At 40.1% G+C, this 16,554-nt stretch overlaps 2 protein-coding genes across 9 annotated transcripts in view; one reads left to right on the forward strand and one right to left on the reverse strand.

The window, feature by feature from the left end:
• Positions 1–11,377, forward strand: part of SAMD3 (sterile alpha motif domain containing 3) — a 42,450-nt gene extending 31,073 nt beyond the window's left edge. For 2 of the 4 annotated variants that reach the window (XM_069010790.1, XM_069010789.1), the window contains exons 8-12: positions 5,325–5,402; positions 6,156–6,356; positions 6,741–6,912; positions 8,567–8,649; positions 8,894–9,368. In XM_069010790.1, the coding sequence (XP_068866891.1) occupies positions 5,325–5,402; positions 6,156–6,356; positions 6,741–6,912; positions 8,567–8,649; positions 8,894–9,211 (852 nt within the window). In that variant the 3' untranslated portion in view covers positions 9,212–9,368. Of the gene's footprint in view, positions 1–5,324; positions 5,403–6,155; positions 6,357–6,740; positions 6,913–8,566; positions 8,650–8,893; positions 9,369–11,289 lie in introns of those variants that run through there. The other 2 variants (XM_069010791.1, XM_069010793.1) reach the window with 2 other exon arrangements.
• Positions 11,125–16,554, reverse strand: part of L3MBTL3 (L3MBTL histone methyl-lysine binding protein 3) — a 75,552-nt gene continuing 70,122 nt past the window's right edge. For all 5 annotated transcript variants that reach the window (XM_069010787.1, XM_069010786.1, XM_069010784.1 and 2 more), the window contains exons 20-22: positions 15,760–15,923; positions 14,920–14,982; positions 11,125–13,006 (exon numbers count right to left, since the gene is read on the reverse strand). In XM_069010787.1, coding sequence (XP_068866888.1) covers positions 12,863–13,006; positions 14,920–14,982; positions 15,760–15,923 — 371 coding nt within the window. In that variant the 3' untranslated portion in view covers positions 11,125–12,862. The remainder of the gene's footprint in view (positions 13,007–14,919; positions 14,983–15,759; positions 15,924–16,554) is intronic.

The following is a 16,554-nucleotide window of genomic DNA, read 5'->3' on the forward strand; positions in this document are numbered from 1 at the left end:
TCTTAGCAGCATCAATGCTCTCAGAAATAACATGACGTGGAATGTGCACTGGCATCTGGCAAGGAAAATTTGAAATGTGTTTTTTAAAGGAAATATTATTAGCAGCTGCTGGGAGCTGACAAGAGCAATAATAACAAAAGAAAATGGCTGTCCCAACACTACTACCCCTCAGCATCCCAGTCCCAATGTATGGTGTAAAAGGAGCTCCCATTCAGTGCTGATGCCACTGAACCTGTCTGCACAGCACTGCTGTTCCAGGAGATGATTCTCCTTACCATCACGTTTTTTACATTGCTTTCCAGCAAGCAGATTAGTCTGCATCCAAAGGAATTGCCTCAAAGAAATATTCCCAGAGCATCCCAGGTGAGGAACCTGGATCACTGGGTTGGCAGTGATCAGACCGACAGCATGCGGTAGTGTCCTCATATCCATCTCTTTAACTCCTCTGCTCCTATTTGAATTCCCTCTCTCAGACTGAGGGGCCAGTAGGTCCTATTGGTATTCTTCAAAAAAGAGATCTTGATCTTTGTCCTCAGCAACCATTAGGCTGCATTTGCCATTCAGGAATTGGTGCAAACCCATGTAAAGAACAAGAGGTGTCTGTTGTCCACACCAGAGGCGCCTTCATCACTCTGTGATTAGGCAGTCATGTTACATTGGTGTTGACAATTATGTCCTTTACGATTTATGATGCTGGCTTTCAACCGTAACTGAAATCTTAGACCTTGGAGATCACATCATGCATAAGAGTTGCTCCTTTCCACCTTGCAAACTGATGTAGCAGTTTCACAGCCTTGGCTGTGACACCGTTTCATAAAAGTGCCCTGCTAACTGGAGCTTTTTACAAGAATGTGCTAATACAATCTCGTATCTTGGGAAGAATCAAGATCCATCAAAAGGACATTTAAGAATTGGGCCTTTATTTAGAAATCCATCTCCAATCAAATGACTATCCTCTTGCTTCAGGAGGTGGGATGAATTAGGGATTTGGAGTCTAGTAGTTTTATGTTTGCATGTTTTCTTGCTTTAATGTGAGCATCTTAACCTAATCTACTTGTATATGGTTCCAAATAGAACCATGAATGTCAGGTGGAGGGTCACAGTCGAAAGGCATCTGGAGCATAGGCAAGGAGCCTCACAACCTGTGACTTGGTGTCTTCAGTCACAGATACCTGAGATGCCAAGAAGTCAAGAGAGTTTATAGGCATGGTCACTAAGGGATGGGCTCCCTACTGCTGTCACCCTTTGAGTGTGAATCCAGCAGAATGAGTAGGATCCTTGGCAGGACCATACTTCAGGCTAGGGCTAGGTTACTCTGACAGACAAGTACTGGGAATCTTCTGCTTACCATATTAACTTCCTTTCTGCATCCTTTTGCCTTTTTCTCTGTTCTGCTGCTCTTCTCATGAGCTTGTGACAAAAAGGCAGCTTCTTATCTAAAGACATTTAGATAAATTCTCTTTTTTTCCAGAAGGAATTTTTTTTTAAAATTCAAGTTTTTATTGTTTAAAAAGAAAGGAAATCCTTTATGTTATAAACTAAGTCTGTAGGTTGCTAAATAAGAAAAAATTCTGTATACAAAAATAATGAAATATCACCAATTAACATTCTTATTGCTGCAACTGAAATGGATTTTACCAGTGACACATTTGAAAATGTGGCCAGAGGAGTTGGGTGACCTCGAGAAGTAAGGATTCTTCATTTAATGAGGCTATTTTTTTTAGTTCTGCCTGGCATATATACTGCACAGTTAGCTGTGGCTTCTTCAGACAAGAGATCCTGGCTTTGGTCTAGGTAGGATTGCTTTTGAATGGTATTGAAATAACTGAGCTTTAACCTTATAGTCAAATTTTACTGGAATATTGCCATGCTGTAACTAGCTTTCTTGCTTTGACAGTTGAAGTAGAGAGGATGTAGAGTCCTCCCTAAATAAGCATGTGGTAGGCTGATAAACCAGTTCAGTAACAGCTTCCAAACTCATATTCTTCCTGCAATGTTAAAGTTAACTATAAAATGTTTTAAACCACACTTGGAATCATTCTCCCATCAACTGGGTGTCCCACTGAGATAACTTATTTCCCCCAAAAGAAAGCCACCTCTCACCTTTCCACTTACCTTAAAAACCAACTTGTTCACAAACTAAGAATTTGGAAAGACTATAGATAGTGATTGCTCTAAGCAGGATGAACACTGCAAGAAAACAAATTCTAACACTGACTTCTGCTTGTGTTACTCCCAGGTAACAGATGATTTACACTATAAAGTTTGGCCTTCCATTGCTAATTTTTCCCCCTAATAGATAGGTATGACAGCAATTCTTCCTTATACTACTGCTGTATTTCTATTGGTAGCATGCCATTGCCACTGATGAAAATGTCAAATGGTCTCCTTTAGCTAATTAATAATGTCATTAGCTAAACTAGCTCTGAAGGACAGATAGAAAGTCCACCAAATTAAGCAGAGTTTTCTGTGACAGGTGGGATGGAGAGAAGCTGGTGTAAAGGTCACAACTTTTTCTGTGGTTACAGCACACTGGGTCAAGTTGTTTTGCTTTCTTGTCTCTGCAAGTAAGACACTGAAGGTTAGAGGCCCTCAGGTAACGAGCCACCGTGCTCAGCTGGCTGAAGAAGTTCCTGCTTTATGGTCAGGAGGCATGAAAGCAGACCCACAGGAAAAACCAGTGGTGAAAGAGCTGTTTAGAGTCAGAGACTTCAAGCTAGCTCTTGCACAGCATAAAAAACATAGTGTAACTTAAAAAGCCCCAAAAACTGCCCAAGTCTGTGCGTGTGAGAAAGCATGGGCATCTTGAGATTGACAAGTATGGGCCAACCCTTGGTTCTGTGCAGTGGTCACCGTGAAGCAAGAGACAGTCAGTCCAACTTATGGCAAGTTAGCAGGTTAAGGAATAGCTGAATAACCCAATTGGGAATGTGTGAATAATAAGATGGTATTCACAGTAGTAACCAATATAAATTACATACCAGAAACCATCAAAGGCTGATGCAGGAAGCTTGCAGAGATGACACACCAGCAGCAAAACAAAACTGATACTGTGAGTGATCTGATAGAGATTTACAGAGAATTCTTTTTGTGGTTTTCTGCCTTTTCTGCACTGGTTATAAAGGCTTTCTCACCCAGGTGAGAAGCAAAAGCCTGATGCTGCTAAGGGAGAGGAGTGCTCAAGGTGCGCTCCCTAGGTACAGGAGAGCTGGCAGAATATAAAGCCATACCTGAAAAATTAGACAGATTTTGCAAGGATTCTCAGTAGATGAGTTCAGATGATCACATTACTGGGGCCATTCTCCATGGGCAGCATCAGGGCATCTGTCTCAGACTGGCATGTCAGTGAAGGGGTTACAGAATAATTCACTAAAATGTGCAGTAACACATTTCCAGGATCAAGTATTTGAGCAAAATTTTCAGTCCTGTCAAAGGATAAAACAGGTAATTTTCTAATTGTGATGCACAATTCTCTCATGAAACATGATACTAGATATTTGGAGGTAGCTAATTTGACGCCAGTTTCTAGAGTTTCAGGAGAGAGCTAAAGAACATATGGACGAAGAAAGCTTCTGTCTTCACTGGCCCAGTTGGCAATAACTATAATGCAAACCCAAGGGGTTAACACATTAGGAAGGAATCAACAAAGTTCCAGTAAACAGACATAATTCTTCACAAATTCATTAGTTCTTTGAAGTATTTGACAACCCTGAGAACACAGGCAATCCAGCTGATATAGTTTACTTTAAATTCAGAAGAGATTTTAGCACATGCCTTACAAAAGCTCTTAGAGGATATAATTTGAGGGGATAAACAGGAAGGTCCTTGAATGGATAAGCAGTTAAAAGATAGAACAAACAAGGCTAGGCAGAAATAGTTGGGGTTTACAGTGGAAAAGACTATGAATGCTTAGTTTAAGTAGTTCAGTGTATTTCTAAATGATGTGGGAATAGTAGAATAGTTGGTGGATTACATTTTGTGATGCTACCAAGGATACTAAAGACAAAGACTGAGGAATCGGAGAGGGACTCCATGCTAGTGAGCTCCAGGGGAAAAAAACCCAGCAGATAAAGTTCAGTTCTGATAGATGGGAAAAAAGGCACAAGGAGAAAACCCAGTCCTAACGTTTACAGTGATGGGCTCTGAGCTTATTAATACCACTCACAAATGCTATTTTTATACTAGGCCGAAGGATATTTGGCACAATGCTAAGCAGCACTCAAAAAGAAATGTTGATTACACAGAATTATTTAAGAAAGAAACAAAAGGCAATGCATTATTCCACTCTATGCCCATGTGGTGTCCCAGTATCTCAACAAGTACTTTAAGTTATACTGCACCTATTTCATAAAGCTACAGTGAAATTAGAAAACATGTAAAGACAGTAACAAGGATAACTGAAAGCATGGACCAGCTTTCATATGTGGAAATGATTAAACAGTTTAGGATGGTCTCAGCTGGAAAAGAGATGGCTGAGGACAGAATATGACATATCTATAAAACTACAGTGGCAAGGAGATGGTGAAGAGGTTTTGAATCCAATATGATAATCAGAAGGCAGAGGTAGCAGGAGAAAAACAAATAAATGCATTTCCTCTGACAGCATATAGTTAAACTGCCAAATTTACGGCAGGATTTTGTGGAAAGTATGATTTTATGAGAGTTGGAAAAGTGACTGGGAGAAGTAATTGAAGGAGAAAAAAAATCTACTGAGGGCTATATAAATATAAATACTGAAGGCTATTAAATATAAAGTTTGGGAATCCACAAACCTCAGTGTAGTGAAGTCTTGACAGAACCCACGGGAAGTAGCACCATCCACTCATCATTTATACTTTCTCCCAGCACCCTTCCCAGGCAGGTAGGGGAGGGTATGGCACTAACTTTTCTGATCCCTCACCTCTGCTCCTGATCCCTCACCTCTGCACTGAGGAAGAGGCCAGGAATGCCAACACAAGCTGGTCAGACACAAACATTATCGTTGTAACACAATGAAGACTAAAATTCTCTCTTAGAAAGAGTGCAGACTGTGCTAAAGCAGAACCCTAGCAAGGGCCAGGGAGTACCTGCAGGGGTCACGTTAGGTATCTGTCCTGCACATAGAGGGATGGAGACAGTTTTTTTCACTGCGTACCTTGTGCAACCATTCTTGGGATATCACATGCATGGTTTTAAAGAAGGATGTTAATTAAACTGGAAAGCTTAATTGCACGTGCAGAGCACCACAAAGTGGTTTGGGATGTTGTGTGTTTCACAGCTCTGTGTCGGAAATGTTCTGGGGAACATTTTGAAGTGTCTCAATTCCCTCTTGCATTGACCCACAGGCCACCCCTGTGTGTAGCCACAGCTGCATCAGTGACAATACCGACAGGCAAAGCCAGCGGCAGCGCAGCCTGAGGATGGTAACTGTACTACCTGTTCATCTCTATGTCCCCTCAGCTTCTTTCAGTGAGCAAATTCACTGCATGCACTGATGGATAAGCTACATAAACTCAGGCTACTCCTATTGGTGTACTGCTTTGGATAGCCATTCCTCCTCTTGGTAATTACTGGCTTTGGAATTACCTCAGGGACAATAATGATAGTTTTGAGGAAGGTTGTTAACTATCCTCACGTACAAAAATACTTTTTGAAAACTCTAACAGTCAAAATGCTCAAATAATGGTTTTCAGTAAGAGTTTTCTTAATTCAGCTGGTCTCCTTGGGGGTAAAAACTCCAGTAGCATAAATGTGAAAGTTAGTTGTCCTGCTTTTAGGACCTGTATGAGTAAGCGGAAGATACAATTTCTCTTGGTAACACAGAGTTAATACTGCTGAACATTGAGCTTTCTTTAAAACTGACAACTCAGTTCCAATAAACCACAATGACACAAACCAGACACAGGAACAGGAATTTCACGAATAGCCTCAAATATGCAATTTGAGCTTGGGGGACTTGGCTTACAGGTATAGTTTTATATGAAAACAGACCTTAATCTAACTATTAGAATACGAGGGTGAGTTCAGAGAGCTGGAGTTGAAACCACACTACACTTTCTGCTGAGCTTGACTACACTCAAACCACAGAGGTCACATCAAATGACCCGAGTGAAGAAAGCTAAATAATCAGATAAAAAGGCTGATTTGTTACAATTCTGTCCTTCATGTCTTGATAGAAATCTGCTCATCTTAAAGGCAGTACAATGGATTTACATATTAAGTGGCTTAATCAAGAATATATGAAAACTCAGAGGAACTGGGAAGAAGTGGATAACAGAATGAATGTGACAATAGAAATACGGAGACAGATGATCAGCGATAAGGCACCTCTAAAAGATATTCTTAGACTATTTCCTTTCTTAAGATGCCCTTATCAGGTAACAGAGCTATTTTTAATAATGACATAGAATTCTGTGTTATAGATGTGATACATCTGTAGGAATGTATTTTACGGGATATTTCTACTGAAGTATCCATCAGCAATGTTCTCTTTAATCGAACTCATATTTTTGCAGCTAATCCCATTTTGAAAGGTTCACCAGTTCTGTCTTAAAGGTGCCACCCACACCACCAGTGGACTATTTGAAGTATTTTGGTGTTACTTGATGTATTTCTTCCCTGCTTTGAAAAGAAATTAAATCAGCCTCTTGAGTTTATAATCTTATTTAACTGAGCTAGTTTTATCCTGTCTTCCAAGTGCATGCATTGTTTACAGTTTTGGTGTTGAGGTTTGCAATATCAAATATTTGTTTTTCTTTTAGCTTTTTAGGGAGTTCCAGCTTCTCACACACATGGACATTTATAAGAAAACAGTCGAGATTTTGGAGATTTATTCAGAAAACATATTGTCCTTATATGTGGTGAGGAATAATCCAATTAACATTATGCTGCAAGAAAATCTGAAGCAGCACACAGAGGAAGACGTTCTGAAATGTCAGTACAAATCTCCTATGCTCTGAATATCAGAGTTTTGTTGTAGCTACTTGTTCTTACTTATGTAACTAGTTTCAATCGTACTGCAAAAATATTTCAAAAATGTTATGGTTTCTTTGAAAATATATAATGATTGTGAAGCATTGAGAATAAAAGCTACTAAATTAGTGGGAAAATTAAGTCAGTCAAGTATTGAAACTTCTTTTTTCCACTGAAGAAAAGGCTGCAGGTTTGATAAAGTAAGTAATTACCTTAAAATAAGTATTGCTAGATGAGCAGAAGTACATATTTCTAGATATATGAGTGCTTCTAAAAATACCCATGTAAAACTAATTTTCTGCTTTAGAAATAGCCCCATAAAAAAAAGACACAATTTCCTTTAGAAAGCAAGTTTCTATGGCTAAAATCTTCATCCCAGTAAAATTAAAGCTGTAGTTCCCACTACCTATTTCAGCCACCTCATCTCTGCAGAGACACACTGCAGGAAAAAGGGCACAAACTGGTACCTCTGGTGAGGTTCATGTACCTCAACGTGTTTGGCTCCCTGGCTGTGGGGGAGCAAACACCTCCTGACATTCAGCTTCTTCCAGTCTGAGCAGTCTGGGGAATGTGGTGCTGCAGGGACAAAACCTACCAAGCAGTCACTCAGAATTGCTATTCGTCCCCAGCCAACGCTGCCTATGCCCAAGCTTAGCTCTCTGAGAAGTGCTCCTTAGACTCACTCTCTATCAAACAGGCATAATGCCAGGATGTGAGTCCAAGGTCACATGATATGAACACATTTGTGTCTTATAGCAGTTTCACTCCATTTATTGCCAGGTCATCTTTGACAGAAGAAAGCAGTGTAGGTTAAAATACTGGGGGTTTCCTTCACTTAGATTAAAAACACAAGTACTCGTGATAGATTAAAATGCTTCAAGGAATAGTCTAATACAGAAAGCCTTTATGGACTTTTTATTCATAGCTTTGACCAAGGAAAACTATGGATATAGTAAGTAACTTCCCCTTTTCTTATACAGTGTGTCCACAGAGATTTTCACTTATACCTTAGTAAAGTCCCAAGGCATTTACTTCTCTGTTTTTCTCTCACAAACAACTTGACCTGGCACCTAGATAATAAAAGCATGCCAAGTTAAGTTCAGTGAAGCACATGACACCAGAAGCCTGACCTGCAAAATAGTTGTTACACTCAGTAACAGCTGAACCAGAGGGATAGCAGGTACAGGTGCCAGGAGGTTCTGCAGCACCAGCTTGTACTGCAGCCTTCAAAGCAGAGTCCTCTGGCAACACGACTCCCCAGACATCCAGTTTACCGAGGACAGAGGAGTTTGGGGAAGGCCAGTGGGGGCAGGAAGACTACTCAATTCACAAACTCAAAGCAACCCAAAGGGCAACTTAACCTATTGTGAGGGAAATTGAATCATAATATTGAGTAGCAGAGTTCCATGAATGATTTGGACACTAATGTCCATTAATAGCCGATGCACCTAAACATTGACTGTGGTACAAACTACCTTTCAGAGTGGACTGAACAACAGCTCCACTACTGAGCTGTTAAAACTATTATGTAGACTGCAATCTGTTTTTCCAGGAGGATACTGCAGCGCCAGAAAGTTTTCATTTGTAATTTAGTAGAAATCCTTGCCTTTGACAGATATGAAAATGACTGCTGCATGTTTACTCCTGCCAGAGGTCTTTGGAGATGATTCCAGTCTGTTTGCTGCAGTGAACGAGGAGGTAGGAGACAGAGCACCAGCAGCCTTGGTCTCTCTTCCTTTTATCACCTGCATAGGCACATCACCTGGCCTTTTGGTGGCTCAGCTTAGTTCCTGGTAAGAGATGACATATGTCTTTTGAGTAGAAGTACTCACAGAAATACTACTTAAGTTCAAAGCAGTGTTATCAGGCTTACTTAATTCTCTGAGCTGTTCATTGAAGCAATGCTGTGGCATTATTTGAAATACCCTCTTTTGAAATTTAGGTAAAGGCAGTGACACCAGTGTTGGAAGTGAAAAATCCCTTCAACGTGAATTCATGCGCGTTTGCCCTGTACGTAGAAAGGGAAGAGTTAGCCCAGCTCGATGACTGCACCATGGCTCTGGCAGCGCTGGTGGCTGCATTTCATGTGTTCAATATCCCATGCCCAAAGAGAATCCACAGGACACTGAACTTCCTGGAGTCCCTGGTCTTTGAGGTGAGGAACCCACCATCCCTGCCCATCCCAGTAAAGACAGGGCTGGAGGCACCCAAGCATCCAGTATCTGGTGCTGCACCCAGCACTCCACTCAGGAGCATTTGATATTTTGTTAAAATAAATTCTTTTGTGCCATTCTTTCTAGTGAAATTGTATGTATATTTAAAAGTTATGTTTAGTAATATCCTTTTTTTTTATTGTACTGGCTACTTAAAAAAAAATTAAAACTCAAGTAGTTTCATTATTTAAAATGTAGATTTTAGAGCAGTCTAGACATAATAAAATTTTCTAGATTACTTCATGTGTTATGCATTATTTTTCTATATGGAGTATTTGACAAATTCAGATATTTTGACTGAGAATTAAAAAAAATGTGAATCAATATGAGCACTTAGCTTCTTTAGATGGTAATACAGTTAATGTTTTGAAATGGCACAAATTAAACATGTACTTATTACCATTGCTTCATAATATTAGGATTGCTGAGAGCCTAATATAATTCTTGTGGTTTAAAATGGTGGGCCTGATTTTTAATTTGCAGGATGATGACTTTTCATTGTTTTTTTCTTGCATGAAACATTTTTTGTTTGAACATTAATCCTGAATTTAAAAAATAGGGATTCTAAGATGAGCTCTCAAAGTAGCAAGAATGACGTATCTGGGGTGCTGCCATGTGCATTGGTAACCACAGCTTTGGTGCTGCAGAGGGAATGCCTAATTTTCTTTCCAAAATTGTTCCCTGGAACAAATCAGCTTTCTCCATGTGGTGACTCTGTCTGCCCACACAGAGTGGAGGCCCTCTCCTCTCTCCTTCCACAGCCTTCTCTTTTACCCGACACTCTCCTCTTAGCTCTTGCATGTCTGAAATCCCAGGGGACACTGCCTGGCAGTGCACGGCTTTGGACAAGTGCCTGGTGATAGACAGGAAGAGCAGCCAGCAGACAAGACCCATTGCATTAATTAGAAATAAAAAATGGCTTTTTATTAAAACACTGCATTTTATTAGAGACCAATCTCCCACCAGCTCAAAAAATGTCAGTGTAGGCAAAGCAGCACTTGTGGTCACAATGATTCTTTAAACACTCAAACACAGTCTGGAAGATCACAGAAACTTTGGTAAAGCATGGCTGTGCAAGGAGTGACTCCAAGGCAGTGATTACAGCGGGAGATCCTTCAGGATGAGAGGAGATGGCTGCATTTAATGGCCAAATTCTCTTGCTATAGGCTTAGGATTTTTCACATAGCTCCCATGGAATGCAGAGTACAACCTTTACCAGTGCAAGGGCTGGTCTACCACCTATACAACACAAAAACCAATGCCAACTGCCATTTCAAAGATTCAGTAGGTCTGATGAATGGTTTTAGTTTTCAAGTGAATTTGTTGGGTAGTTTTGTCTGTAGTTTTTGTAACAGAGCAACACTTAACTACCCTCATCACATGGGATACAAAAGTAAGGATTATGTATGTCCTCCTTATTGTATATGATAGCTGATGAATAAAAAATTGGGCTCAAGTGAGGTTTATTCTACATCTTGTAAACAGTATTAATTCAAATCCATTTCTTAAACAACAGTACTTTGTAAGTAGTTGTATATAAAAATTCAGGGAGATGCTAACATCCCCAAGTAATCTCTGTTGAGCCGCAAATCTCTTCAGTGGTTATCACTGCAGGCTCCAGACCTGGCACACAGGACAGACACAGAGGGTAAAGGAAAATAAACTATATGGAAGGAGAGAATGAAAGAAAACAGAAGAATTTGGCATTTTACTGGTCTGCATGTGTAACTTCAGCTGCTGCCAGTGACAAAGTCCAGAGCTATAAATGGGATTCTGACTGTAATGGCAAGGGGAGCCTTGGGAGTAAGTGTTCAGGGAGAGGGCACACAGCAGTAGCCAAGTTGCTCTTTTGAAACTCCTGGCCACACTGAGCTACAGTGAGTAATTACTCCACACCACACCCATCAGGAGCAGCTGGGTTCATCTGAGAATCCTGGGCACACAAAAAGGTAACAGAGGCTCCAGTTAAGGTTTTATTTGTATTGTAGTACAATAAGAGTGCAATTTGAATGTACAAATATTGAACAAAATGTAAAAATATTATTTATGCAATGCTATGGAAGGAAATTAACAGAGTGAAGCAACTTACTTCATACTGACCCTGTTTCACTTCATATTATGGCAGGCACCAGTCACCTACACGATCTGGAAGGGACACACAGAGTGAAAACTTAAGAACTCCAGCCAAAGAAAAGCCTAGCAAAATCTGTGGGAAGATGTAAAATTCTCCCAGCTCTGTGCAACGGAAATGCTCTGTTTGTTCTCAGCTCTACAGCTGAGCAACTGCCCACTGCAGCACTAAACACAGGGCTGCCAAAAAACCTGATCCAACTCTTCTCTCTCTTGTTACACAAGTAGCATTCTGGAGCAGTCCTCAGTATACAGGTAGCTAGGCTTTCTCCCATGTAAAGTGCATCTGGTCTACATATACCAAGTGCAACAACTTTCGCTGACAAATGTTACAATAATCCTCCAAGAAAGGAGGTTGCCTCACCTCAGTAACTGCTGGTGATGTCTGCAGCCTGCCAATGACCTAGCAAATTGCATGTGTTTTACAGGTAGGATGTGCTGGTGCACCACAAGCATTTAAGTATCCTTTTCCTCCTGCTTTGCCTTTCCCCCTATGCCTTATTCATTTACAAATCAGAGTTTTCAGCTAGAAAGTGGTGGGTGAAATAATTCTCCCACCACTGTGAAAGCAAACCTCTCTGGAATATGAAACCAGGGTAGCAGTCCTATCTTGGGCACAGTTTTTCTCCATTGTTGTGGTAACTACCCTGAAGACAGGGAAGTGCAGACACGATTGAATGTAGTTTCTTTTCTGCTAATCTCCTTGCCTCAAAAGAATCCTATTTGCCTCCATGTTCTGAAGGACTGTAGCAGGCTCCCATGTAAATGGCTGGGACTCTATTGTGCAGCATAAACAAAAAGTCTTCTATGAAGTCAAACTTTATTTTTCAGTTGCAGCCTTCTCTGTACTGGTCTTTTGATAAAATACATTAAAGATGCTGGTGGCAAAACTCACGTAACATTTCTGTAATCGTGCAAAAGTAAAAACATTCAGTTATCAAGAAAGCATTATTTTCAACCCCAACAAGGTTTGTTTTGTTACAAGCAAACAGACAGTTTTATTATCTGTAAAGTCATATGCTGTAGCATAATGTGTCACATATGTAACATTAAGTGTTTCATTTTTAAACTATGGCACAAATACACATTAGCCATAACAGTCTCATCTGGCTACCTGTAGCCTAATTTTTGGCTGATCAGTTTTTATTTTGATAAAATGAAGTAAAAGCTTCTGAAAAGTAAAATGGGTACATGAAGTACAATTCAAGAATCCTTAGAAAATATTAACGTTCCCTTATATAATACAGCATAAATAATTAAAGAAGGTTTTCTTGATGTCCAGAGAGAGTTAGGGATCCTAACCATCCATGGAGAATTAGCGCCATTAGTTTGGTAAATAAGACCAGCTGACTCGGTTGTTACACAGTACCTTCTCAAAAGCTTGAACACTTCCCAGAAGGATTCAGATGTGTACTGGCTCTAGGAGAATATAAATAGTCCACCAGTGCTGAACTTATGTTTCTTCCTTTCTGAGAGTCCTTTCTCAATACTTCTAGTGAGTCTTTGTGCTTTGAATAATACATGAGCTCCAGTGGGGAAAGCTGGTTCGTGCACATTTTCCATTATCTTCAAAGTTCATTGTGTGAGTTTTTCTCTGCAGCTTTGAACATCAGAATGGAATTAAAGATTTTTAGGGCTGGTCCCAGCTTAATGCTCATTATTTTGACTATGTCTGATTGGGTCATTAGCAGAAATGCTTCTCCATCAATTTGCTTTAAAAGAAAAACACACAAAGCTATTAATAGGTCTGACAGTGCAGCAGTATAAACGTTTCAGAAAACATGAAAAGAAAAGTCCCAGCAATTTCAGACAAAGTTAAGGGCTGGCTGAATACAAGCACTTTCAAATGCTTTCAGGACAGCTTTGATTTCAACCTTTAGACAGATCAGCTAGTTCAAGAGAACAGGATGATCTGCTTGAAAACAACCTTCTGGCTAATTTTTAGCTAAACAGTTTTTATTTTCATACTGACAATATAAAACCTATTGAAAAGTAAAGTGGGTAAATTACGTGTAATTCAACTATACTGAAGCACAGCAATGCTGTTAAACATCTTAGTTATTCCTTTTATGCAAGCATCCATAAGGAAAGTTTCTGGATTTCACTCCCAGCTACAGAACTGGAATCCCCTTCAGGCCACCACTTTCTACTCACTAAACAGCAAATTGGAATTATTTTGATCCCAGATGAAAACAGGGGCCAGGCTAATAAAACTGCCTTTTTAACACAAACACAACAGAACTTTTCAAAACCCGGAATTTTTTTCTGCCAGCTTTGTAGTGTTGCTATTTTACAAAACATTACAAATGAACATTCTCCTGTAAGCAAATCCTTCTCTCAGCAGGAGTGCTAAATCCCAACGTGAAGAGCCCCAGGGTCCTTACTTCCAGGGGCTTCAATGGGGCCAACATTTTCCTCACTTGATTAGCAATATGCCAACTTTTATTTCTAAATTCATTGATGAGACACCCCAAGTGACATAGGGGACGATCTAGGTTTGAATAGTTAAATGTCCAACATCTGAGCAAGTGCAAAATGCCCAGAGATGCAGCCTGCCAGTCCTTTGATATGCAGCTGTAATAGTCATTACAATCTATAGCACAGCCTGAAAACTTCTGTTGCAGGAGATTAGCAGGGCCATCTGTATGCATTTTCCCTCAGGAGGTGCCTTCTCAGGTCTAAGTACCACAATTATTCTTCACTTGAAAGGCTGGCTGACTCTGCCCATTCAGGTCGTCTGGCTGGGATAAGCACCGGAACTATTCACTCTGGCATCTGTGATCAAACTGCCTTCTTGAAACTAAGCATTAACAGGAATAACAAACCGCTGAGCAGAAAAAAAACCAACCTAGTTTATAACGGCCTAATGTACCTAAAAGCCCTATCCATTCTTAATGACAACTTTGGAACAACAATCTTCTCAGATGACAAATGCATGCCTGGCATGCTCACAAAGGGAGCACATACTCCTTTGAACCTCACCAGAACCTTCAGATCTTCTCACTTCCTGCTCACTCAAATCACCTTCATAAACTGGTTATATCAGGAGGAAGAGCATCAATAGCCAAGTGTGATCAGACAAGATGCAGAGTTTTAAGAGGTGGTTATCTTGAACCACTGTTCTGCTTTATTTTACCTACTAACATCCTGCAGAACTAAAATAACATACTTGTTTATAAATTTCATCCAACCAGATCAAGAAAGAACAGTAGTAAATAACGAAGTTGGTAAGCAATTTCAATTGGCAGGAACAAAGTTGTAAAAGCACCTGGTTGACACTTGACTAGTTTTCTCTCTAATTTCTTCTTACTTCATGGCCTGAAAACCAACCTCATCTTCCATACATTTGTAACTGACTTTAAACAATGTGGCATTGAAATAGGTTGCCCAGGAAGGTGGTAGAGTCACCATTCCTGGAAGTGTTTAAGAGGCATCTGGATCTGGTGCTGGTTGATAAGGTTTAAGGGCTACAGGGACAGTGCTAGTTTGGAGGGTTAGAGCTAATATCTTAAAGATCTCTTCCAACTCTGACTAGTCTATGATTCCATACACTTCATCCTACTAATTTATATGTATTTCTACCAAGCTTTGTTGTCTCTGTCTTTTTGAAATAAAATTCACCCACCTCATCTTTAAACACCTTGCCATGTTCTTCACATCCTGGTAAACTTCGTATAAATTCAGAGACCTGCCACCAAAGTATACAACAAAAGATTTAGTAAGACTTATGTTTTCTCAAAATAGTCTTTAAGGTTGACATTCATTAAAGTCTTTCAGCTATTGTTTTTACAGCCTCGTATTAGGTGTTCTACCTTCTTCTCTAGTGTATGGAGTCATGCTTCTTTTTTTCTCTGATTAAATGAGATCCCAGTGCCTCTGGTGCAGAGAATAGTCACAGGTATTTGTGAAAGTAAAGCAATGACAAGACTTTGTCTGTCCAGGCATTGTTACATACCTGCATGGAGACAGGGCTCTAATCTTAAAATCAGGTGTTATGGCCTAACCATATCCACAGCGTTCCTCTCTGCACTCTCCAAAGCAGTGTGCCACATCCAAACTATGCACCAGGAAGAGCTTCTTGGTTCATGCAGACCCCTACACCATTCCTCCAGAATGTTTGTGTGGGGACTAGATGTTGGGAGTGGAGACCATGGGCACCTGATATGCTGGGCTGTACATTTAACACTACTCTTACACTTAGTGTACCCTTACACCAGTCAGTATGTTTTTATATATATACATATATATGCATATTTATCTCTATCAATACACATATGCATTAATATTTCTGCTGCTGGGGCTGCATGGCAGCAGAATGGGCGTTTTGGGGATCGGTTACATTAGGTCTGGCTGAGTCTAATCATCTGAGTACTCACGTATTATTCTTAATCAATGGGGATAATCTAAAGCTCTGAATCAACTTTCAAGGAGTGGTAGTAAGACAGAAGATAAAGGGGGAACCTACCTCATCTGTACTCCACTTAGAAACTTTACTGGCTGGGATCCCAGCTACACTTGGAAGGAGCTTGCTCTGCTGTTCCCAGCGCAAAGGTAGGCCAGGGATTTGCAGCTTGGAAGACACGATAACGGGTTGAGAGAGAAGTCTCTGCGTGTTGGGCTCCTCAACATCTTCAGCAACAGGAAGCAAGAAACAAGAATTAAATCCCTCTGTCAGTGATGAGATCAGTCACAATAAAAGCACATTCATTTCTATTCCTACATATGGACCTCCCTACACAAGCTGTACAGTTTTGCTTACACCAGAATTAGAGTGCCATGACTGTTCTTCCACTGGTATGACTATCATTATATTGTCTCTCTATAAATACAACTGCTCTTACATGGAAGAAGTCTCTTTCAACACAACACAATTCAACACCATCAGAGCTGTTAGCATAACACACTATAGGTCAAACAATTTTAAATATTTTGGTACAATAAATCACACACACATTTAATAGTTGTACAGCAACACAAGAATTAACTTAATTTTGGAGTCGAGCTGTTAGAAAATCGAAAGCAGCACTGCACTGCTACAAAATTCCAAGTGAATCAGTTATACAGTTCCAGCCCACACAAAATTTATGGCTCATCCACAACAAAATGTTTTTCAGTTCTTCTGAGGAAAAACACCAACGTCTGCAAATTCTCTGCTTCCACTTTAACTGAATGTTTTGTTTGGAAAATAACATTAAACTCCTCCGTGCTGCTTTTATCACACTCATCCATAATAGAAGGAATGATCTCCCATTGCACTGCC

The sequence above is a fragment of the Aphelocoma coerulescens genome, chromosome 3 (assembly GCF_041296385.1).
Source record: "Aphelocoma coerulescens isolate FSJ_1873_10779 chromosome 3, UR_Acoe_1.0, whole genome shotgun sequence".
Lineage (NCBI taxonomy): Eukaryota > Metazoa > Chordata > Aves > Passeriformes > Corvidae > Aphelocoma > Aphelocoma coerulescens.